Below are 23,753 nucleotides of genomic sequence, written 5' to 3'. Positions count from 1 at the left end.
TGGCGTTTTCTCCCCCGCTCCCACCCTCACTGCTGAGATGGGGTGTGGGCTGTGGCCCACACCGGCCTACACTTCCAAACGGAGGCATGCACAGAGAGCTGAAGGCATCACAGAAATAACAAATAAAGCTGCAGAGGACAACAGACACTTTTAAACAATACATGACTGATACCACACACTTGGTCATAATGACTGAAAGATATGCTTCAGTTAAATCTATGACTGCTCCAGGCAACAAAAGGCAACTATACCTCTCCTTTAAACTGCCTAAACTCTAATAAAAAGGATTGTGCACTGCACCCATGTGTTGTTCATACTATCATGCTGACTTTATTAGTTGGTAATACATAATATGTTATTGGTTGTTGGCAGCACATAGGTGTTTTTTATCCACAAACATCATGTCTGGGACCCTGAAGACCTGACTGTCACTGGAGACACAGAAATGTCTCAGCTATAGGGCCTAAGTGGAAAGATAACAGTGTTTGGAATTAATGCTCAAAATATGCATTATCATATTTTTTCCTGCTGTAAAAATATCAAGCAAATCCAATATCTAAATCACTACCATTACTAGTCTTCAGTTTACTAGGGACCCCCTGAAGGACCCCAAATCCCAACTTGAGACCCATTAGACAAGCCTTCCGTGTCTGTCCCGAGGACTTTATATCGGCCTATCACAGAGCGAGATGTGACTTTTGCCTCCTGTGATTGGCCGGTTCGACCACGCAGTCTGGAAAAACAGGAAGAGACTCTCTGTCATGTTGGTTCTGCAGAGAGGAGAAGCGGACATCGTTCAAACACCGTACGGACGAAAAGGCTTCATTGTAAGATACAGGGCTAATTTACAAAGTTAAAGTTACTTAACAAAGCCTGACATACAATGCGGTTTAAATGTATACGCGTGTAGTTTCAAACTACTGAACGTTAGTTCGTGTCGGCATTAAGTCACGAACCTCTGCTTTTATTTATAACATTTTAAATGCACACTTACTTAAAAAGGTGTGTTTCTTGTAGTTTGATAATACTTGCACACTTAAAGATTTGCGGCGATCTCCGTGTAGATTTTGGCATAAATGTACTCAATATAAATAACACTATATGGAGATATGCGGGATTTACACAGTCACCACGCGCTTTCTACTCAATTAATCACGCAGGTTTGACCAGGAACTAGTGTAATGAGAAACGAGTCAAATGATTGACGAGCACCCGGATGCTGCCAGTGATTTTTAACAACACAAGCTGCTTATTGTTTGTTGTTCCTCACCGTGAAGAGCTGTGTAAACATCCGAACATTCAAGTAGTCACTTAGACTAGTGTTGTGCACCAAAAACGGTGCAAAACAAACATGATAGCATTATTTTTAATCAGTGTAGACTATTAGCTAAGGCCATTATTGCCAAAGTCCATTATTCTATCTATGAGTCTATTACCAGCTTGCTAAATGGCAGGCAGTGTGTTCAGCGCTTATCCAAAGTGCACTGTACCATTGTTTGGCTCAGAAAATTCTCGCCTTTATTGTCAGTTCAGGCAAACCCCCGATGAATACAGTGAGAGCTGCAAGAGTAGAAACAAGAAAGTTGAAGCAGACGCATTTGTGATCGCATACCATGACAGATGTGGTGTGTGTGTGTGTGTGTGTGTGTGTGTGTGTGTGTGTGTGTGTGTGTGTGTGTGTGTGTGTGTGTGTGTGTGTGTGTGTGTGTGTGTGTGTGTGTGTGTGTGTGTGTGTGTGTGTGTGTGTGTGTGTGTGTGTGTGTGTGTGTGTGTGTGTGTGTGTGTGTGTGTGTGTGTGTGTGTGTGTGTGTGTGTGTGTGTGTGTGTGTGTGTGTGTGTGTGTGTGTGTGTGTGTGTGTGTGTGTGTGTGCGTGTGTGTGCGTGTGAAAATAGGGGGTGCAACTGAAAGTCTAAATGAAATACTGTAAATGCATGACTACTTCTTATCACATAACCTTTGTTAAATGAAAAAAAAATCTATTCTTGAAATTAAAAGTACAAGCTCTATGCTGCACTGGAGTATTTTTCAGATGTTAGTTGTCTAAGTCCTGCAACACATTTTAAAAAAATGTATTATTAATTGGTATATCAACAATGTATGAAAATAGTTTATCATTATTAAAATGTCCTAAGGCTCAAGGGGCCACATTTAAATTGTTAAATGTATTTGTCTGACACAGCTCAAACCCCACACAATTCACTTTACTACCACATACAGTAAGACAAAGGAAAGCAGACCTTCCTCACATTGGAGAAGTTTGAATTAGGAAATGTTGAGATGTTTTCCTAGAATAAAAAAGTAAAAGGAGAATTAAAATAATGAATTACTGGTTGCAATGAATTGGTTATTTGTTTGAGCTCCAGTTGTTTTATTGTATTGCCTGATAATGTATGCTTGCATCTAGTAAGTAACAGAAGTGTAACGCACATTTTCAAAATACAATTATTTTCAGGTTACAGCCTCACATTTGAGGATTTCTACTTGTCTCCTTTTTAAATGCCCTGCAAACTATATGTGTTTAAGTTTTAGAGTGTTGGTCGGAGCAAAGAATACAAAATAGCACTTTGTTAAAAATGTACAAGACATTTTTCACAATTTCTGGAAATTCGAAACAATTTTAACTATATCTCAGTAGTACAATCTATTACTCAAATAATCATTCTTTGCAGTACTGCACACAACAAACGTGTGACTTGAAATATATGAATGTGAATTACATGTACTAATAAAAAATAAAAAAGCGAGGGAGTAAGACATATTGTATTTGTACCCTTTAGATACTTTTCACATCAGGGTTCCAGGAAGGAAAGGTTTCCTTGGTTGAAACTCTTGCAATCAATGTGACCTTTATTTATTATAACCCCCATCTCTCAAAAACTCACATATAACATAGTCAATCATCTCTCCTTCCCTCAAAGTAAAAATAAAAAAAGAACTGCTGTCTGGTTATTGCCAGTATCCATCTCAGTCGTCAGAAAAGCTGCACGTTTTTGCTGTTGTTAAGGGCTGGAAACCAGAATCCCATCGGAGTTGCACCCTAAGGAACAAATTTAATGCTAGAAAAACATCCCGACCATCAACCAAAAATGACGGATTGAAAATAATGTCGAGCTATCTTGGGAATCCCCCACCAGACAAGGGAACAGACTGCATTGTTTTTCTCATTTATGTGATATATAGAACAGAAAGAGGGGAAAAAATGGGCGATTTATTGGTTAGATAGGCGTATTCTTTTCCATGCACAAAAGAAATATTGGATAGTAATGTAGGGATCAAGTCACATCATGACATTGTTTGGAGGCTAGGTGTTCAAATATGTAAGTCATCATCCGTTGGTGGCCCGCTAGGTTTTCAATAGATCATTCAATGCAAATGTATGTGGGAAATTGTGATAGTTGCCACATGAATATGTCAATGAACGCAGTGTAATTTGTGCTTCCTTAGCAGGGCAGCGAGATGAAGAAGCAGAGGGAGAGCCAGTGCACTCAGAAGACCATCTCATTGCTGAGCCCCCTGGGGACGATCCAAGTCAGAGGATGTGAGAATGGTGTGCACACCATCCAGATCCTAATGGATGTCGCACCTGCTGAAAGGTACTGTACAACAGCCGGGCTGGTGACGTGATAAACAAAGGTGTGAAATTTACAAGCGGACAGAATCCACTCGTGTGATGGAGTGCTACCATTCCTCATTGGAAGCAGGGCATTTTGTAGATCCCACAAGAAATATCCCGGAGAAAGTTGGGCAAATATGAGCAGGCACTAGAAATATGAGGGGCACTAGAATACAGTAGGGCTTGAAATTAGATTTCTGATGGCATGTGGTTGTGATTCTTCCTGCAGTATATTTGAAATTTCAGAAAAATAACTTGTTTATTACCCTCAAGGGAGTTGATTAGAGCGGATGTCTGTAGGGTCAGCACAGGCCATGGGGAGCAGGGACTGTTCGTTCCTGTTTATTTATGTTCCCCTCAAGTTGTATGCAGTAGTTCTGGCTGTAGACCGACACTCAGAAATGTAATATGTGATTGCATTTCATGCCATACCCATTCCTCAAAATTGTTAGGGTCTTGACAGCCTTACTGAAGCGACTGAATCTGATTAAACCCGGCGTTAATAAGTACTCATTCCTTATTTTTACAGGTCCGCATCCTACATCTCAGATTAGTTTTGATTAGATTGAAATTAAATATCCATGTACCACAGATTCGCATTTGACAAACTTGAATGGTTTGGGAAATTAAACCATTTTCCAATTCGCCCAGATAGGAAGTTATCCTTTTGAAAATGTATGTTGAAATTGTAATTTATGGAAACCCATTAATGACCTAGTATATTATACCTCAACATGTGTTTCCTTCCCGACTGTCTGCTATTTCCCCAAATTCATCAAGCAGTAAAAACATTCCACTTGTTGTTAATGAGTTGAAGGAAGAAAATTAATAATATGGAATTTTGATTAAGGAAGATGTCCTGTAACCATGCGCAAGCACCTTTCTCCATCTCCTTGTGAACAGGGTTTAATTTGTGTGTTCAGGTTCAGTAGGAATATGCAAATGAATGTAATGATTCGCATCACTAGATCATTTCTCAGTTTAATATCATTTGCAATGTCGGTCATAAGTGATGCTCCGATCACATCGCTGTCTGTATGTTCTCAAAGGTGTGAGCGAGAAATCATTAAACAAAATGTTTAGATTTTATCACGACCAGTTGAATGCGATGTTATTGTCATAGGACAGGGGAACTAGAGCCACCTCAGATATATGGAGTAACACAATGGAAACAGGCATTAAGGGAGGCGAGATAAAGTGACAAAATATAGGCTTATCTTTGCAAGCGGCTTTACATGTAGATCTCACAAAAGCCTGCCTGTAGCAGTAATAGTTCAAATCAGCCATTTCCATTGATTTATTTATGACATACTAAACAAGGCTCTTTCCAGCTTTGGATGTGGTGTGGTGCCGGCTTAGGAAGTCAGTGTGATAAATGATCTCTAAGCGCATATTTTGGATAAGGGAAATAGATAACATCTATGCATAACGTAAAGTAAGACCTACAGTAGTATATTTGTGTGCAATTCAAAGCTTTGCTGGCTTATACGACTGTGTTTGCTTTCTATGTTTTTTTTTAAGCATTCACTATTGCTTGGTGTTGAACAGCCGGCGCAGCAACAATAGCATTCCTGGCATTGATAGATAGTTATTGATAAATGCCATTATAGCTACATAAACGCCCTTGAAGTATTGCTTACACACCATGACCGTCAGCTCTTTCTAATAGAAACGTCTCAAGCCCCTTTTGCTTCCTAACTGATCTTAGGAACATTTCCTAAAATCAGCCTCCTCTGCCAGTCTAACGACAGCCCTGAAGGCACCATCAGATGAACAAATTCATTACATCTCAACAACCCCTGTTGGGGCCCTACGCACCAGCCTCCCTGTTAACCAGCTTTTTCCCCTCTTTAGTTTTTAGCATGGCCTCGGCGTTCACAGAAAAATGATACGCATTTTGTTTACAGGAGATTACTATTATCTGAAATATGATGCTTCTCGCCTCTTTCACACAGAGCACAGACACATAATACAGAGGAAATCATAGAGTACTTTTTTTATTAGGGAGAAAAATGAAAAAAGGGCTGGACTCCTGCCCCGAGACATTTTGTGAGCATATTATTTTACAATGCTTTGATCAATTTGTCTGTCAAGCTGGCTGAGATGTGGGGGAGCAGGAAAAAAGCAATTTAGCTTGTGAGGTCCTCAATAGAAATGTACTACAGGAGCCTGTGTATGACATGTTGCATTAGAACCTGAGTAGCCTTTATTGCCTGATAATGTCGCGAGGCAATGCTGATATCAATCACCCTTTAACAGCCACTATGATGTGTTTTTATGAAAAGAAAGGAAAAAAAAAATGCATGAAGCATTTCTTTGAAAATAATTGATTTAATTCAGCGCTGAGGGATTTCTACTTTTAACAACATAAAAATATTGTGTTGTTAAAAACAGGCACAAAATGTGCTAGAAGCTAAAAATTGTTAAGAACAAGCTCTTTGCATATGCTCCTATTGAAAATTGTAATTAATTTTACACGGATAAACATTCTCTTTCTCAGTCTCATTTGCATATAGATATAAACAATATATTTGTGCATCTGAATTCCCAGCACACTTGAGTCACATGGTCTGCCTAAAATCCTAAGTGGCTAAATCCAAAAATTATCATTATATTTCCCAGGCCATAAATCCGCCTTTTTTTCTTTGACACAAAGCCTTATAAATCCGTGTCTAATTTTTCAAATTGCACATTGTTTTTAGTTAATGATTTTCATCTGTTTGTTGTTGCTGTGATAGTGGGGAAATGTACCATATGCTCAGGCAAAAGACAAATGATTAGCAAATGAAATTCTGGACAGCTGTCTGACTGAAAGCGTTTGGTTGATAGCATTCTGCTACCATAATTAGCTTAAGCTTTGGGTTAATTAACTTTCTACCTGGATATGCATAATAATAGCATTCTGGAGAAAGCCAAGGCGCTTCCACATATCAGCAGCAAAGGCTGGCTTTTATTTTGTATTTCAGCTGCATATTTCAATTTCAAGAGGCGATTTAGCTCGGGAGCATCGTCGAATATTGTAGATTTTACTCCCCAAGCCAGATAATTCTGAAACAATAGAGGTGTATTATGTGGCAGAAATGCCATTTCTGAATGTAATTAAAGCGGATGAAAGCAATCACCAATTTTTAAACGCTTTTGTCTAGCATGAGGCCTACTTGTAAAAAAAATACCCATCAAGAGGAGAAAAGAGGCAAGAGAACCCCCAAGTCCTTATATAAGAGGCCTTTGAGACTGAAGTGAAGTACAACAGTAATTAGTCTTTTGTATGAATTTTGCTGGCCATGCTCATGATTAGTTAAGCATATGAGAGGACTGCAGGACTGCATTGGTCTTAAGGAGGAGGGTGTTAAAGTCTATTTATCACCAGTTATCCTCACAGCTTTCCATTATCACTGACAACACTGGATGGGGCCTGAGAACAGCCTAATTGTTCTGAGGTGGAGTGTTTTTGTGTCAAACCCGTCACCCCTTTCAGATTGGCATTCATAAGCAGCCAGACATTTTCCATCTATCCAGCCCTAATACCCAAGCTGTCACAACAGCTTTTACACACTACCAACGCTGGTGTGAAATATCTGAGGTGATGCATTTATCGTTTTTCTCACACTCGTGTAGTGTTGTGAATCAATGTCCTGGTTCACACTGAATAGCGGCATGGTAAATGTGTTCCCTGTTTGGGGCCTGTTTACATGATGTGCTCACACACCGGGAACCATATCAACAACTTATTTTTTTTCCACTAGAATTCCCCTCGCTTCCTCTCCGTCTCTCTTTTTCTCTCTCTTTTATATTTAGTCTGACACATAATTGTAATCAATTTCAATTGTTATTTTGCTATATATGTTGACACATCTGTGTGCTTAATAAACTGCTTACATTGGTAACTAAAATGCTTTGTCATATAAACAAGCATCTGCAGAGATATTGAATGAAATCATCAATAAAGCAGGGGGGAGACTTTTTGACGTGGTCCCTTTAGAAATGGTATGAATAATTCATTGTGTAATGATATTCAGAAGATTTTTGTTCTATTTTTTACTGCGGCCTTAGAATATTGTTTTGCATGTTATGAAGTGTAGTACTCAGCTGCGTATTCATTAAGGTGATGCTCCCAGTGGCCCTTGGACCCATCTGTGCTCTACGTTTATGCCTCCGTCTCTCGGGACCATCCCAATCAGGCTGCATGTGCCATTTCCTGTGTAAACCAACACCTGTGTAACACACTACCTGTAAACCGCCCCACGCAGACGAGACAATAACATTCACTCAGATAAAAATGTGCAAATGTTGTGTTTTTAAAACAGAACCTCCAGGAGGACGTAAGCCGAGCGAGAGTTACCCTTCACTGCAGGGACGCAGCTAAAAGCAGCTCCTTGCACTTTTTTTTTTTTTTTCTTTTTTTCCCTGCTGTCAACCGGGAAGTTTTTCCCGGCGCGAGGGTTGAGCTGGTTTGTTTTAGAACTTGATTGGATTCTATATCTGCAACATGCAGAAGTGTACAGTGTGTGACATACTGAGGCAATATGCAGAGAGATGATTCCGCTCTGACATCTTGGAGAGGAGTACGAGTCAATTATGCCCAAGTGTTGTTCTTGCTTATCTTCCTGCGGCACCAAACAAGGATTTAGTCAAGGATTTAGGGGTGAGGGGGCGGTGGTGGGGATCATGGTAAGCGGTTCACAACAAAACACTCAAAACTCTTGGGAGCGGGCACTGATTTAAAAATAAATTACAGAAGACGAAGCGCTAACACTCAAGGGTCCTCAGCAGTGCTGGCGTACACAGGTGAAGATTAGCCTCCTCGCTAATCAGAGGAACAAGGCAGTAATTTGCTCTGAACACAGACAGTAATTAGGACTTGGTGACACTGGATTCCCATAATGCCTTTGTGCTTGACGTGGTCAAATTTTGACAGAGGCTATCCATGCAGGGTCACTGTCCCTCCAGTCTCTCGGCCCTCTTCAGTGGAGGCTCTAAAAGGTCCCTGCAGTTACAGGGGATCCCTAATGTACTTTATGCCTCCCTCACTGGCTCCTTACCATTCGGGTAATTGGAATCTCTTGCTCTGGCACTTGAGAATAGAGGCTAAAAACATTATTTGAAACTGCTCAGTAGTCTGTTGTAGATAAACATTGCTGCGTCGGGGTGTGGATACACTACATAATGGAGTAAGAGTTAGGGCTCTGGTAATACATGCCTTCACTGACTCCTGTGGCTAGCCAGTTGGGAGAAGACCTAATTGTTGTGTGCTTTTTTGCCTACTCTGCAGTATTTTACCACCACCTTTACGCATTGGATTGAGTGTAGCGGCCTCTTTGGCGGACATTCGCTAATAAGAGTTGTTGGATATCTGGAGAGCAGTTTATCCGGCCGAGTTGTTTTTATTTTGAAACAGCGGAGCACAAAACATGCGCCCCAAAACAGAAATAGGAAGCATTCCTTACAGCTTACCACTCGGAAAAGCTCTCCACTTTAGTGCTGCAGTGGCTAGATAGGCATCTGAATGATCTTCAAATGGTTGAACGCGCTGCATTGAGCTAGTGGCTTACAATTGTATCACAGCCTTTGGCTCAGGGACCATCAGGATCTTGACATTCATAGAGACATGCTGTATTTTCTTCCCTTTTTAGACAGTCATTTTAGGCTTTTTTCATGCTCTCTTGAGTCTTTGACGTCTCCGAGTTAAGTATCTGCGGCTATAAGGCTGAGGGAAATATTGGACTGCTCTTGGCCTTTTCTATTTCATCCTCTGACCCGCCATGTTACCCATGATCGGTGAAGGAGAACTCTGGCAGGCTGTGTCAAAAGTGACAGCCGATCGAGTCAGGATGAGCGCCATCACGCTTCACAGGATGGAGGCATGAGTTCTGAGTTTTTCCCCTTTTTGTGCAATATACCATTACACCCTTCGCCAGATTCCTTTCAATTAGATCCTGTGGTTAACCTGTTCCATTCTTGCGTCTGCAGCTGATAGAAAAAGTCTTACTGAAGTCTTAGTGCAACTAAAGATACAGAATATGCCAAAGGAAATTGACAAATCTAATTCCAGCTATTCTTTTTCTTTTTTTGTTCCTTTGTCTCCTTTGATTGTTTCCTCCAGGATGAATGAAATAACCTCTAACATTATATAAATGCTCAATTCATTCTTTATATTAGAGTTGGAAAATAGGTAGAACTCCAAATGAGTCCCACTTTACGCTGCAATGATTTATGGTAATTGCAAATTGATTGTGACAGGAGCACAATATTAGAAATTTTCTCAAATCACAATCTTCTATCAAGGGAAATATTCTTTTTAGTGCAGCAGATCCTGGCTGGTTTGGAATTAGTTTCCTATTTCCTTACCTGTGATGAAATAGTAAACACCTCAAGGACACTGACAAAATATATGAATTTCGCTAGTCAAAAGGTAATAAATAACAATTTAGCTTAAACCAAATTTATACTGAATTTATTTATGAAACACAGTTATATAAATAGTATTTTTGACCACTACTAATTATAATTCTGTTATTTTTCCCAAACAAGTGATGGCAGTTGCTTATAAATGGGCCAATAAATATAAATATTGCTCCTACTTTGAGAGTTTCTTTGTGATAAACCCAACATTTATCACACACCTCTAATCCAACATTTGAAGGACATGATATGATGCTGCTTGATTTGTAATTCACTGAAGCGACTGGAAATGTTGCCAGCGCAGGAGCTACATCTCCACTGCCCACATGCTCTTTAAAAACAATCCCCCACTGCACCTCGAGGTGACAGACTTCAGCTCCACTGATGTTGTTCTACTTTTATTTATTTATTTTGGTGTTGTTTACCGGCCATAACATGTACTGCATTGCATTAACTTTTACTACTGTCAATGTTGTTTCACTCGAAACACCTTTGAAGCCGGCACATCCATAACGGAGGGGCTGAGGGGAGAGGGAAAAATTAGCCACGGTGACAAGTCTGAAGTGTGAGCTGGAGGTCAAAGGTGCCAAGCCTTAAGCAAAGGTGCTCTAGCCTTTGTCCGGTAGATTGTAAGGGCCTGCGGGTCCAACAGGAACATTTCCACACACAATATCCCCGAGCTGTCAGTGTGCAGCGGCTGGAACATCCTCTCAGAGAGAAAGAGGGGCTGCGGAGGGGTAGAGGAGGCGGTGGAGGTGGGAGGAGGAGGCGAAGGGGGTGGGGGGACAGTGGCCTGAAGATCCTTGCACAGAGAAAAGAGTGGAGGGGGGATGGTGGGTGTGTTGGGGGGGTGTAGGTGGTGCGGAGCCAAAAGAGCTGGAGTGGGAGGATAGAGAAATAGAGAGGGGGAAATGAGGAGGGTGAGCGGAGGGAGGGGGGGGGGGATAGCAAGGAGAGACAATGACAAGTAGGGGCTGGCTGGGCACTCACCCATGCCGACAGAGATTGCCATGAGCCATGGCCATTGTTTGAGAGGGTCTCAGCCCAGGACCCGCTGGTGGGTTTCCGAGTTTTCACCACTCAACTATAAACGGCTGTGTGGTTTATTTAGAAATTAGAGTATTTACACCTTTTACTGTATTTACACCCACTGTTAAACGGCACCCGGGAGACTTTCATCACACAGCCACAAAGTAGCAGAGAGAGCGGCTCCCTGAAAACTGACCTGCTCAGTCATAACACTCCAGTAAACCTCAGCTTCACATGTCCAATATAAAACGATGCTCAAACTGTGACCTGCAGAAGTGTAAAAACACTTTAGGGCCGTGTTGCTACGGCGGGCAGGAGAGAGACGGTCTGTGTGTTTAACAAAGTAAATGTCTATTATTAATACCATACAGGATAAGCCAATTTTGAAAAAGGGGCACTTAAATGGTGATATTATTTATTTATAAGTCCTGTACACCAGTTAATGGAATTGGCGGCCTGCTTTAGATCCACAGCACAGCTTGAGGTCCACTTTGTAGCAATGCACATGCTAAGAGAAGACCTTCCCAGTAGGGTCTTTAAGTGTCAAATATGGGTCAGTCTGCTTGCATTGACCTGGGGGGTGGTCAGCAGCGGAGAGAAATGCAGCTGTTAAGTGATGCCAACTCAACCATCGGCAAATTCCTCCAAGCAGCTACTCATGCTAAGATGCGCGTCCAAGTGTAGTGCTTTGCTGGCCAGCACCACTCTGGCCAACACATCTATTTATTCGTGTCATGAACTATAAACTCGACCCAAGCAGAGTTAAAACTGTTGTTAACGCTGCTCTTAACTTTGTTCCGTAGCAGCTGCAAGACTTTTGAAAACTCCCTTTCTTTCCACAAGCTGGTTCTGCTTCCTTAAAGTTGTTTGAAATAAACTGTTAGCGCCGTTCCTCATGACCCGACAATGTTTTCTTTCATACTCTATCATGCTGCACTTCATATAAATACACTGTTTATCTTCTGGAACAAATGCCTGGATTACTGTCTTTCGAGTTTCTCAGGCTTCTTTCCCTTTTTCACAGCTCTGATATTTGTCAAAGCCCAAAAGCTGAAATGTGGAACTTAAGATTTTAAACACGTCTTGATTAACAACTTTAGTTTCACTCGGCAGATGATGCCATCTTGCATCTGTTTCAACCGTGGCGTGTTATTGCACACTTGTGACATATTTTAGCACTATTCAAGCAAGAATTGGGTATTATGATTGCTCCTCTGATCCCCACCTCAACTCCCCATCCTGCCTTATATCCCTCACAGGAGCGGCGCGGCCCCCCTGAGCCGTGTGGTCAACGACAGCCCGGCAGAAACGAGCCCCGAGTTGCAGCGCGGCGTTGAATGGCTTCAGGCGTACTTCAGTGAGCCGCGGACCACTGGGAGTCTCCCCCTCCCCGCCTTTCACCACCCCGCCCTGCAAGGAGGTCTGTCATGGATAAATATTTGCAGAGCCATGACTGGGATCAGGCTTTCACTCTTAATTGTCAGTTACATCACTTACACTCACTGGCTCACTGTGTTATAATGAAGTATTTTATGGCTGAGAGAGGGAGAGTGCGAGAGCAGAGGGAAAGCGCGTGAGTGGGTGAGTAAAAGGAGAGAGAACAGAACACAGAGCTGTAACTTGGTTCAGTAATCTGTGGCAGCTTTTACCACGCGTGTTAGTCTTGGCAAGATTTTCCATGATTCTTGGCACATTCTTTGAAACTGATCGAATTCCACTCTTGACATTTTCAGACAGGAAGCTTTTTTTTCTTCTTCAATGACAACATGTGAATAGTGGTAAAAGTTTGAATGAGCTTATTGTTGGCTTGACCAGTCACCTAGGGCGAGTAAAATGAGCCCACTCCGAAAAATGAACAATTAGTGTCCATTTCAACCGGGGGTGCTGACCGCGGAGTGAATGATCGAGGGCGCTCAGGAAAAAAACGTGGAATTAATTATCCCTGGCGCTTTTGTTTCCAGGAAACAAACCGTACTCGCGGGCTGACAACTCACTTTTCAAATCATAAACTTATCGTTGCTCGTGCCATTTTCAAAACAATTACCGGCGATTTCTTTGTCACACTGAGATGCTCATTGCATTTAATCCTAAACATTTGCAGAAGTGCTCATTTAGACCCAGAAGCACACCTACACAGGGAAAAAAAAAACTTTAATATATGCATTTAACAATTGTGCCTCTCTTCCCCTGCAATCAGGTCCTAGTTGCTCTCTAATTTCATGCAGATCTGCAGTGCTTGAGTGATGGCGTTTTCAATGAGCAGGTACTCCATCGAGACCCTGTATACAGCTATGAGTCCCACGCTCCCGCAAAGGCAATGCAGAAATACATCAGGACCAATTACGATATCAACTTTCAGTGTGATTCCCTTCGCCACCAAGTGCTTGTGTACCAGCCCCAGGCTCTTTCAAATCGCATCTCATCTGAAGTCTTTGGGGTTTTAATTAAATTTCAGGATAGATGGAATTCTTCATTAGTACCTGATCTGAATAGGTGATTGCGCTGTGTTCCACCTCTCTCCCTCGCCTGTTGTTTTGGGGCTCAGTAAATACAGGGTTTAGGCTTGGATTGCTCTCAGTAGTCCGAACCATAGGCCATGCCAGTATAAGCATGTTAAATGTGAGCATCAGGAGTATTTGTCTTTTGAGGGAGGAAAATAGAAGGTTTCTTTTTTCTTCTTGTTAATTCACAAATATTAAGTATGATTATTTGGCCTCTGTGCTGTACAAATGCATACTCCATCAAGTCAAGAAGCTGCCGCCTGCCTGGGAAAAGAATACAAGTTTAATCAGGTCATTACAATCTGTGACAAGCAACTTTTGTTTGCTCAGTTATCTTGTGGGAGAACCTGAACGCGACAGCGCTCTCGCAGCACTTGTCATGTAATATTGAGTTGTGACCTTCACTTGAAGTGTTGCCATGTTTATTTACACATTTCTGACAAAACAAGCCACTTTTCATATTAGCTGTCACCATATACCTGAGCAACAGAGGTGACATGAAAGGAGAAGCGAGGAGCACTTCTCTGTGCCGCCTGACTGATTGTCATGTGCAACATCACACACAAGTCAAGTCTGGTCGTCGGAGGTAGAGGAATGGCGAGTGTGCGTGTGTCGTGCGCAATGAGCGTGTGTGTGTGTGTGTGTGTGTGTGTGTGTGTGTGTGTGTGTGTGTGTGTGTGTGTGTGTGTGTGTGTGTGTGTGTGTGTGTGTGTGTGTGTGTGTGTGTGTGTGTGTGTGTGTGTGTGTGTGTGTGTGTGTGTGTGTGTGTGTGTGTGTGTGTGTGTGTGTGTGTGTGTGTGTGTGTGTGCGCATGTGTGAGTGCACTGCCATGGCCCCCTCCAAAAAACACAGACACCATCATGAGTTCTCAAAACGATGCATATTCTTATCTCATTAATTATACATCCATATGTAACAGACGAGAGGATCTTAGTCTCGGTAAGCGGCACAGGGAATATGCAGGGAGGGGGCCAGGCAAAGGGGGGGAAGGGCGCTCTTCAAAGCCCAAATGACTGTTCCTGCAGGAGGCTGAACCTCCCCCTGTGCACAGCACAGGGTGAGATGAGACACTCACCAGGACTCGCCCCTGTGATGTGGAGAGGAATTAGGGAAATGAACGTTTTCAGAATATCGAATAATCAGAGAATCATGGGCACCCCGTCAGCCTTCAAAAGTACGGATCCCTCCAGACTCAAGAGACACTTTGACTGGGAGTCAAAGTCTTCCCTCCCATTAGACACAAAGGATAATGAGGTAGCTGCATTTCTACCTTTGTCTTTTTATTGTCACAATCATGTTTGAGGGGACTGTCAGCTGGAAGGCATCTCCCAAAACCTATCATTAGCTGGGCTGATGGATTAAAGTTTATTATAGTATTTCTCCTCCTTCCAAATTGCTCTCATATACAACATTATGAGCAAATCAATCATACTATGTCAATACCTTCACAATCACTAGATCTGTTCGATTTTACTCTAGCTCAATCTGTCCGTGCCTCTGCGGTGGATATCACCTGGCCTCCTGGTAGGTAATGACCTGTGACATAATTATGGGATGCCTGTAAACATGTAAGTGGTTCCTCTCAACTTTTATTTAAACAATTGACATCACTGCACCCGATCTAAAGAGGGTCCTGACCCCCAGACACAGCGTATTAGGCCCTTTATGAAGTATGGGGCTAGGGGACTGCTCTCCAAATCATTGCTGGTCACCTCGAGTGACCCGCATGGAGTCTCTGTCACTGACACTGATGAGGGCAAAGTTCTTTAACCTCTATGCCGGCAGATGAGAGCGCCGACACTTGTTTTTGTCCAGAATTGTCGGAGAAGTAAAACCTTCCAGGTAAAACATCTCCTCAGGATTTATAGCAGGTGTGAACAGCCCTGTAGCTTGTTGCTCAGTCTCCTTGTAGGTAAAAGTGAGCGTGACTTTGGTTGTTTGTCAATAACGTTCGCATCAACAGGGATTTGTCAAAGCTGTAGTCTGGACAAGTTGTCATCTACCCACCGGTGACAAAGAGATACCAATATTAACAACGCACATCATGAGGCCAAATCCCAGCGTTATGAAGGAGAATAATGCATAAAGGAAATGTCAGGGTTGTATCTTATCTCCTCATAACATTAAGTCTGTCTGCGTAACAGCCCGTCATCTCGTTGACAGCGTGATTATTACCTGAAAAATTATTAAACAGTACCTACGGGCCTTGTTCAAGACAAAGAACTCACATGGGTGCGCATCAATCAAATATATCCCCTTTAGGTTTTACACTTATTCCCCCCAGTTTAGGCAAATTGCCTTGTTCGCGTGGCTTTGTGTAGCGGAGAGTGACTATAAGGTAGCGAGAGAGCCTGGGGAGCAAAGGATGTTCACTCTGTAGAAGAGAGACAGGGGTGTGACATGTTTTCACACAATGCCAATTTAGAGGGATTTCTCATAGATCACTTGTCATGTGCTCTCTTAGACCATATAAATGAGAGAGAATGGGAGATCACTAATTGAATTTTCATGACTGAGTACATGTATGTACTAGAAGATTTTCACCCCCTCTTGATAACGAGACTATTGTTCCCCATCTTGTTCCCTGTGCAAAAAAAAGTGTTGTTCGCTGCATCAATGTCTCAAGGTTTCGGAGATGCTTCAAATGCGTTTCCCTTTTTCTTTTAGGAATCTGAACTAGACAAACATGCCTCTCAGTCACTGCCTGCTAATCCAGAGGAAAAAAGATAATGCTACCGCTAAAGTGCTAATGAAATCAAAGCCGTTAATGTGGTCGGTTAAGCTGTGGATGATTTGAAGAATTCCGCCATTTAAGTGAAGATGATATAATGAATCTACTCTGAATAGAAAGCAATTAAAAGGACAAATTGGTCTGATTAACCTCAAAGTCATCCCACTGCCACAAATGGTGTGCAACATTCAAATTATTATTATTAAAAATCTGGAGCAGATTTGCAGTCTTTTTGGCCTCTCTTAATCCTTTTAAATGAAGGAGCGAACTTTTTTAATTTTAGCTGTGACCTTTCAAAGCATAACCTAGATTTTTCTGCCAGAGAAATAATGTTCTCACATCAGCTTGTGTAGCATGTTAATGTTAGTTCTAAGGTCAAATTGAGGGACTTCTATGTATGTAGATGTTTAATGAGTATTGTGAAGAGAAGAGAGCGAGTCCTACAAAGCCCCTTGGAAGAGGGGATGGACCTCTAACATGGGAGGTTGGACATGATGGAAAACTATAATGCGGATTAAAATGTCAAACTTTTGATTATAATTACAAAACACCAGTTTGTTTCAAAGGAGTGAAGATCAACGTTGTAGTGAAGTGTTGTCTTGTTGTCATCAGCCTCTCATGTAGATGTATAATTAAATGAGGAACCCTCTTCCTCTGTTCCCCTGCCTGTCCTCTGCTTTGTGGTGAAGGCACGTTCACCAGCCGCGTGCTGCAGGTACTTCTGAGGGATGTGAAGTTTGGAGAGACCGTCTCGTACAAATGCCTCGCTGAGATGGCGGGAACCCCCAGAGCCGCCCAGGCGGTGGGAGGGGCCATGAGGAGGAACCCGGTGAGTGTGGCTGACTTTGATTGACAGGCTTCATTCCTTACTTACTTTATTCAGTTAGGTAGGGAAAGTTCCTTTTTTGTTTTTTATGATTTTGAGATTTTAATGACTCTGAATTTTGCATCTAGACCAAAGAAGAAAGTGAGTTATTAGTAAATAAGGAATTTGAAGATAGCACTGCAAACACCATAACATCTCTTACAGTATTAAATATAGAGCTGAACAATTAATCAATTCACAGAAAAATGACAAACTGCTATTTTATCATCTTATAATCATTCAGTTCACTTTTACTTTAAAAAAACAAAACATCAATTTGTGGTAAAGTTTCTAAAATGTGACAATTTGCTGTTTCATTTAACTGTAAACACAATCTTTTTTGGTATTAGACCTTGAACCTTGAAAACTGTGATAAACATATTTATTATTTCTTCTCTTGACTTAATGATTAATCGAGAAAATAATCAACAGATGAATATATAATTAAGATAAGTATCAGTTATTGCTCCAATTCAATTGTCTTAAAAATGTAATTTGGATCATGTGAACATTCCACAAATGATTTCCAATAGATTTAAAGGTTTTACATCAACAGTTTACGGTTTAATTACTTATTAAAGTTTAGAAAAAGGTTAAATAAATGGATGTTATGGTAGATGATTAAATCAGTAAATAAAAATCGAGCATCCAAATATTAAATAGATACATGTAATCTATTTTTGTGGGTACATTTGTGCTCAAAAACATTAGTTCACAATGAAAATAAAATAAAAAGTCCATCTGATCTGTTTTAATATCTTAAAGAGGCTCTATTTTCAACTAATTACTTTAAAAAAGATGCCTACACAGGTATTTTTGAAATACATTTAACAATGCAGGATGTGTGGTTTAATCTGCAGGTGTGCGAACATGTGCAATGGCGAAACAAACGGCTCCCTTTGAGCGCGACGGAGAACTACAAGTCTACCTACAGCACCATTTTAAGCCCACACCTTTTGCTCCTGTTCTCTCAAGTCTTTACTGTAGATGTTCGCAGCAAATCTCCGTTTCTTGTCGGAAACCTGGCCAGCATCATTTCGCCCATGAATCCACTGTGTACAAAATGGAGGGCTAGAGGGCAAGTGGTGTGTCTTCTTTTGATCAAACCCTTTGATCAAAGCCCGTTTAGCTCTGCCCATGTAGTGCTGTGGGCACCACCGGTGTGCTCTGTGAGGCAGAGAACACTTCTTGTGCAGAAATACAGCCGGTGAGATGCTATCCCCCATATGTGCAGTGAAAAGGCTCGCGTGCAGCCTCATCTCAGTGCTGTGTGTTTACCCTGGCACTGTTATTGTTAGTAAAGCAGGAAGAAAGGCATTTGTAATATAAAAAAAGTCATTTGAAGCACCAATTAAATGCAAGCAAACCACTGTGTTTTGCACTAGTTTCTTCATATTCTTTTATATATTACATCAGCCAATGGCGTTGCTTTTGCAGGCTGTATAATAGCTCTCGGTCTCGTGTTTTACACACATTTCCTTCCTTTCGTCAGGGAGGCTGGGAGCCTGAGCCCTCAGCTCCTGATACAGATCCAGAGTCAGATTGTCAGTGTCAATTACTTGTCAGTAGCGCTGCTCCACTCAGGCTTCAACTGTGAAAAGCTCAGTGTGCTCGATCGATCCTCGCCTCTCTGTGGCACTTCTTCTTCACCAGGATTTGAGTATTGATAAGCCTGGTGTAGTGCTCTTTTCCCCCCAAGTGAGGAGGCAGATCCGCAGGCCTTGAGGGTACCCTGCTCTCCCTCCAAACCCGGGGAACAGTATTGATCGGAATACTCGAGCAGTATTTCTCTGTCTGCAAGGTTAATCTGGGGCTCGGAAAGTTTTATTGCTGTTGATATGGGAGCGGGTTTAATGATGGATTTGAACTGAAACACACTGCATGTCCAACTTTTATAGAAAGGGCTGGAGGTGCAGCCATCAAGCCGGGATAACTGGAGAAATATAGTCGCATAGCCGCCGCAGTTGGGAGGATTTTGTATTTACTATAACGATAAGACAATGGGGGCAACATTAAGAATATTTTAAAGGGAATAATTGCTGTGATTCATGCCAACCGTTGCCACTCTTCTTGTTCTGAATTCACAATGATCGAAGTGTTTTAGGCTTGCTTGTTTAATCTTTCTCCAGCCATTTAGTTTACAAAGAACTCGGGACCCCCCTGGCAGTCGTCTGCAACAAGAGTAAACGCTCCACCGACTTCCTCTTTTTAATGATCACAGGGTTATCAGATCTTAATGTTGACACCCTCTCGATTGAATATTCATCCTGCTGGTGTTTTTGCCCATTAATTTTTGATTGCTTCTTTGCTTTACACTATTAAAGAGTAAAAAACATTTACACCCAAAGACTGAGCCATCACCCTGAATGTGGGTTTGTGCAGGATCAAACCCAGACACTTCGGATCATGTGGCACTTTGTTTTCATGCAGTGCACCGACATAAGAAGAAGAAAAAAAAGCAAAATGCAGATTCATATGTTCTGCATGTTGGTTACTTTTAAGTCGCACCGTTTATGCGTTAAATCAGACGTTCTTTCATACATAACACATATCTACTACCAACACCTCCAACTGTTGTGATGCTGTGACAATACATGTCAGCTTCAGGATAGAGAACAGAAAAGCGCAGGTCTGTATTTCTTTTTATTTTCTTTTTCACAAGACATCATAGTTTTGTTGTAAAGGCTCTGATCCTTCATGAAATTTATATATATATATGTAAGTATAAATCCCCTATACTAAAACACGCTTTTCCCTTCATCCGTCCTGAATTTATGCATTTGGAAAATAACTTTTTATTGTAAGAGAAGAAGTTAGAAGTCTCTCCGTTGTCCGCTGGTGTAAAAATGTGTACTTTTCGCAGAACATGTTTATTTCCTCCGAGTTGAATTTTCTGTCTCCGTCTGTCTGCCAGGTTCCTCTCCTCATCCCCTGCCACCGAGTCATTTCTAGCAGTGGACAGAGCGGGCCGTACATGAGCGGCAAGGGCGACCATCTCAAACAATGGCTGCTCACCCATGAGAGGCAGGGAAGGGAAGGCTAAAGCATGACAGAGGCCAACTGTCCTTCATTCAGTAACACACACACACACACACACACACACACACACACACACACACACACACACACACAAACAGAAGGCCGGGATTTTTCTTTTTTTAAGAACACAAACAGGGCCATAAAGTTTAGCGTGCTTGGCACAATTCGTGGAACAACTGCTGCTTGTAGATATTCAGTTTATTCTTCTGTCTTTTTTATCTAAGAATAGAGATGCTACATAGTTAATGTGATACAGAGTTGTTGCAGAATTAGAACGTACAAAAATAACTTAAACAGAGAACAGTAGGAATTACAAACATATGCTCCCGTGGGTCTCCGTTGCGTTTGCCAGATAGTGCTGGAATGGTTTTTCTAAAGAATTATTATTCCCTTAAAAATATGTCTCATGCATTGTTGTTGTTGTTGTTTTGTTTTTTTCCTAAGCAGAATTAGTCTTTGTACCTCTCGTTGGTTTTTTAATTTCCTGCCAAGTGAATGCTTTGTTCAACATCCAGTGATAACGGCTCTGAATTCTTCTGCTACAAAGCTTTGTAGTGAAGCATTTGTTTTGTCTTCATTTAGATCTCATTGTTTGCTCTCGCCTTATCCTCCACCTAGAGCCGAGACGTCTTGTGTATTATATACTGCACTTATGTTACATTAGACATGTGTAAATAAATACGTCTCAAAATGACAAATCCTGCCTTTTCATCATTTTAATTGCATTTAATTTAAAAATCGATTTCATGTAGTGTTCACTCAGTTCAGCTCATACTTAATTATGCTGTATGTCTTTCTCCTCGCTGCAGCTCTGGATGTCAGAGCTCCTCTTTTTATTTCTGAGTAGTGTTTTCCATTAGAGGGCAGTACAGAACGGGAAACAGAAATCAACATTTCAACCTTGAATTCATCCTGCACATTTTATCTGTAACTTAAATGTTTATACGTTATTTTATTTTCATCACAACCCCGTTTAATCCCTTTGGGATGAATTATTCTCTCTTAAAAAGACCATATGGAGAGGCCAGCAGTGGTGGTGTGTGTTTAGCAATAGAAGTTGCTTTAATTGAATGTGTCCTGCGCTTTTATTTATTTTGTTTCCTCGCGATGATGTGTTAACGGTGACAGTTTAGTCTTTTCTCCCCCAAGTTCTTGAGTCTCCTAACAGTCTAGTGCCGCCTCAGAACGACCCTTACTTGCCCATAGTTATTCGTCTTCTGCTACGAACAGGTAGCCTAATAATCCGCCCTCCAAAAATAACCTCGGCTCTAACCTTTACGCAAACCAATTCAAGTGGCCCGCTCGCTGAATACATTTGAACTTTGCTGCATTTTTGAATTTCATATCCGATCATCTCCGTGCTCCGGGACTCACTTTCTCTGCCGCTGGAGCAGCATCGCAGCGTAGATGTGGAGGCAGCAGACAGGCAGATGAAGAATGAGACTCAGTCTGTGGTTTCACAGAGGGCTAATGATGCCTGTGGTGACTACAGGCTACAGTCAGCCCCCTAACGAAGGGAGCTGTGACACAGCCACAAGGGGTCCCATTTAAGCCAGGCGCACTCTGAAGTGCACTGTAAGCACCCTCCTTTTTTTCTCGTGGCTAAGTAAATTCTATGGAAGGCTGTGAATTTAGCAGCCAGAGATACCGATGTCTGTAGAGGTCTGTGGCTGAGGTTGAAAAACAAGTCCAGCGTCAAAGCTTCAAACACGCTGCCAGTAATTGGCTGTGTAATTGCAGAGCTACCCAAGGAATCTCTTCAAAATAATTCACACCTTTTTCTTAATTTTAACATTATTATGATATTTCAATATGTATCAGCCTCAGTAGCAGTGTTATGATTATTATTATTATTATTAGTATTATTATGTCTGTATTATTTTGTGGTGATATGTTTTACCTTGTGTTCCACTTCCGAATCATGCTGGCTCGGAGATAAAAAAGGAATTAGATGAGAAGAGGCTGAGACGATCTCATCATCCGCACTGTTAATCTCTGTGAAACCTTTAATTTTGGCCTAATATCTGCCTCCATTCCAGAGAGAGAGAGAGGGTACTGGAGTGCACGCGCGCTGCATGCGTGTGAGTGTGTGTGTTTGAGCATGTGGCCATGCATGTTGGTGTGTGCACATGTGTATGTCCATATGTGTGTGGGTGAAGTGGATGATATTGAGTCTGACTTCATAAATCACCCAGACACTGATAAACTCCCCATGCACCCACACACCGCTAATGGGCAACCCTTAAGGAGTGTGAGTGTCTCGTGCGGCGTTTGATTCAACATTTATTAACCCCCTCACACACACACACTCTCCCGCACACACGACACACACTCATTTGAGCCCCAGAAAAAGCGAGGATATGGTTGGTGGCATCCGTAGCTTTCGTGCAGTGTTTTGACCTGGCCAGGCTTTATTAATCACGGCCGATAGTAGCGATACATTTGAGCTCATAGGGTACAGCCGCAGCAACAACAACCTCTGCATTTCACATTAGATCAGTTCTCATAACTTATATCCTGTCTCCAACTCCCCACTTCCCATCTCATATCCTGGCACCCCTCCTCATTATAGAGCAATTTTCTGCCCCCACATCAAAAACAAACACACACTGTGCTTCCATCTCGTGCTCCTCATACATGTCGGCTTATGAGTCTAATGTTATCACAACCTGCAACCCTTGGCACAAGACACAAGCTTAGTGGGGACCGTGCAGAAGTGATTTATAAATAGCTGCTTTTAATCTTGCTCAAGAAGTTTGGATGCTTATAACAAATAAAAGTTTTGGAACGTATTAACTCAGTTGCAAGCATTGCACTGCTGCTCAGGAGCCAGAGGAGTATCCGGCGTGCAGATAGGCAGAGTCCGACAGTCAGTCAGACAGATAGACAGGGCACAGATAGCGGGATAGACAGACATTAGAGCGGGGCTTGGCTGCGCTATCAGGTTTCCCCCCCCCTCTGTCTGTCTGCCGGGACAGCCCGGCCTCGGAGGCCCTTACACGGCGGCACCACGCAGCCAGCCACGACAGCTGCCACAGCAGCATCTAATACCAACACACTCCACGCTACGCACAACTACAAAGAGAAATATCATTTCAAACATGGCATACTTTGATGCTCTCGTAATGATCTTTGTGTTTTGAGAGATAAAGCTGGAGGATGGAGGTTTCGTATTGGTGCCTTTTCTTGTTTTGTTTCTTTTAGAACAAAGGACCCCCCCCCCGCTTGACATGAGCAAGTTAAGGACACTGTTGATGAGATAGAACAGGATTAAATGAGAAAGTGAAAGGAACCCAGAGAGGTCTCAGCATGCGAGTGTGTGTGTGTTAGTAACCTTGTACCAGTGTGTCATTGTAACCTTATGAACTCCAGTGTTGGTCTGGGGGTCTCTAATTAGGACCGGCTGATGAACGACCCTACATAACGTGAGAGCGGGTATCCCTGCGTGTATCAATCTGTGACTACGCAGCGTGGTTGTCAGCGTGGTAAGGAGAGTGTCTCAGCCTGGAGAAAGTGCAGGTCTAGCCTTGGTCATGTTGACGGAGGGGCGGCACTTCAGAGGCTCCAGGACC

At 42.1% G+C, this 23,753-nt stretch overlaps 1 protein-coding gene across 2 annotated transcripts; it reads left to right on the top strand.

Annotated features, from left to right (window-relative positions):
* Window positions 1-730: 730 nt before the first annotated feature.
* On the top strand, window positions 731-20,214 carry mgmt (O-6-methylguanine-DNA methyltransferase). 2 transcript variants are annotated; one of them, XM_034101096.2, is made up of 5 exons: window positions 731-827; window positions 3,449-3,594; window positions 12,305-12,465; window positions 16,967-17,106; window positions 20,057-20,214. In XM_034101096.2, the coding sequence occupies exons 1-5, from the start codon at window positions 762-764 to the stop codon at window positions 20,183-20,185; spliced, it is 642 nt and encodes a 213-aa protein (XP_033956987.1). In that variant the 5' UTR covers window positions 731-761; the 3' UTR covers window positions 20,186-20,214. The 2 variants fall into 2 exon arrangements, with proteins under 2 accessions (XP_033956987.1, XP_033956985.1); XM_034101094.2 differs by having other exon boundaries at window positions 3,446-3,594.
* Window positions 20,215-23,753: the final 3,539 nt, after the last annotated feature.

This window comes from Pseudochaenichthys georgianus, chromosome 15, assembly GCF_902827115.2.
Source record: "Pseudochaenichthys georgianus chromosome 15, fPseGeo1.2, whole genome shotgun sequence".
Lineage (NCBI taxonomy): Eukaryota > Metazoa > Chordata > Actinopteri > Perciformes > Channichthyidae > Pseudochaenichthys > Pseudochaenichthys georgianus.
Note: the sequence above shows the minus strand (reverse complement) of the source record. Positions and strands in the feature narration are given on the sequence as shown.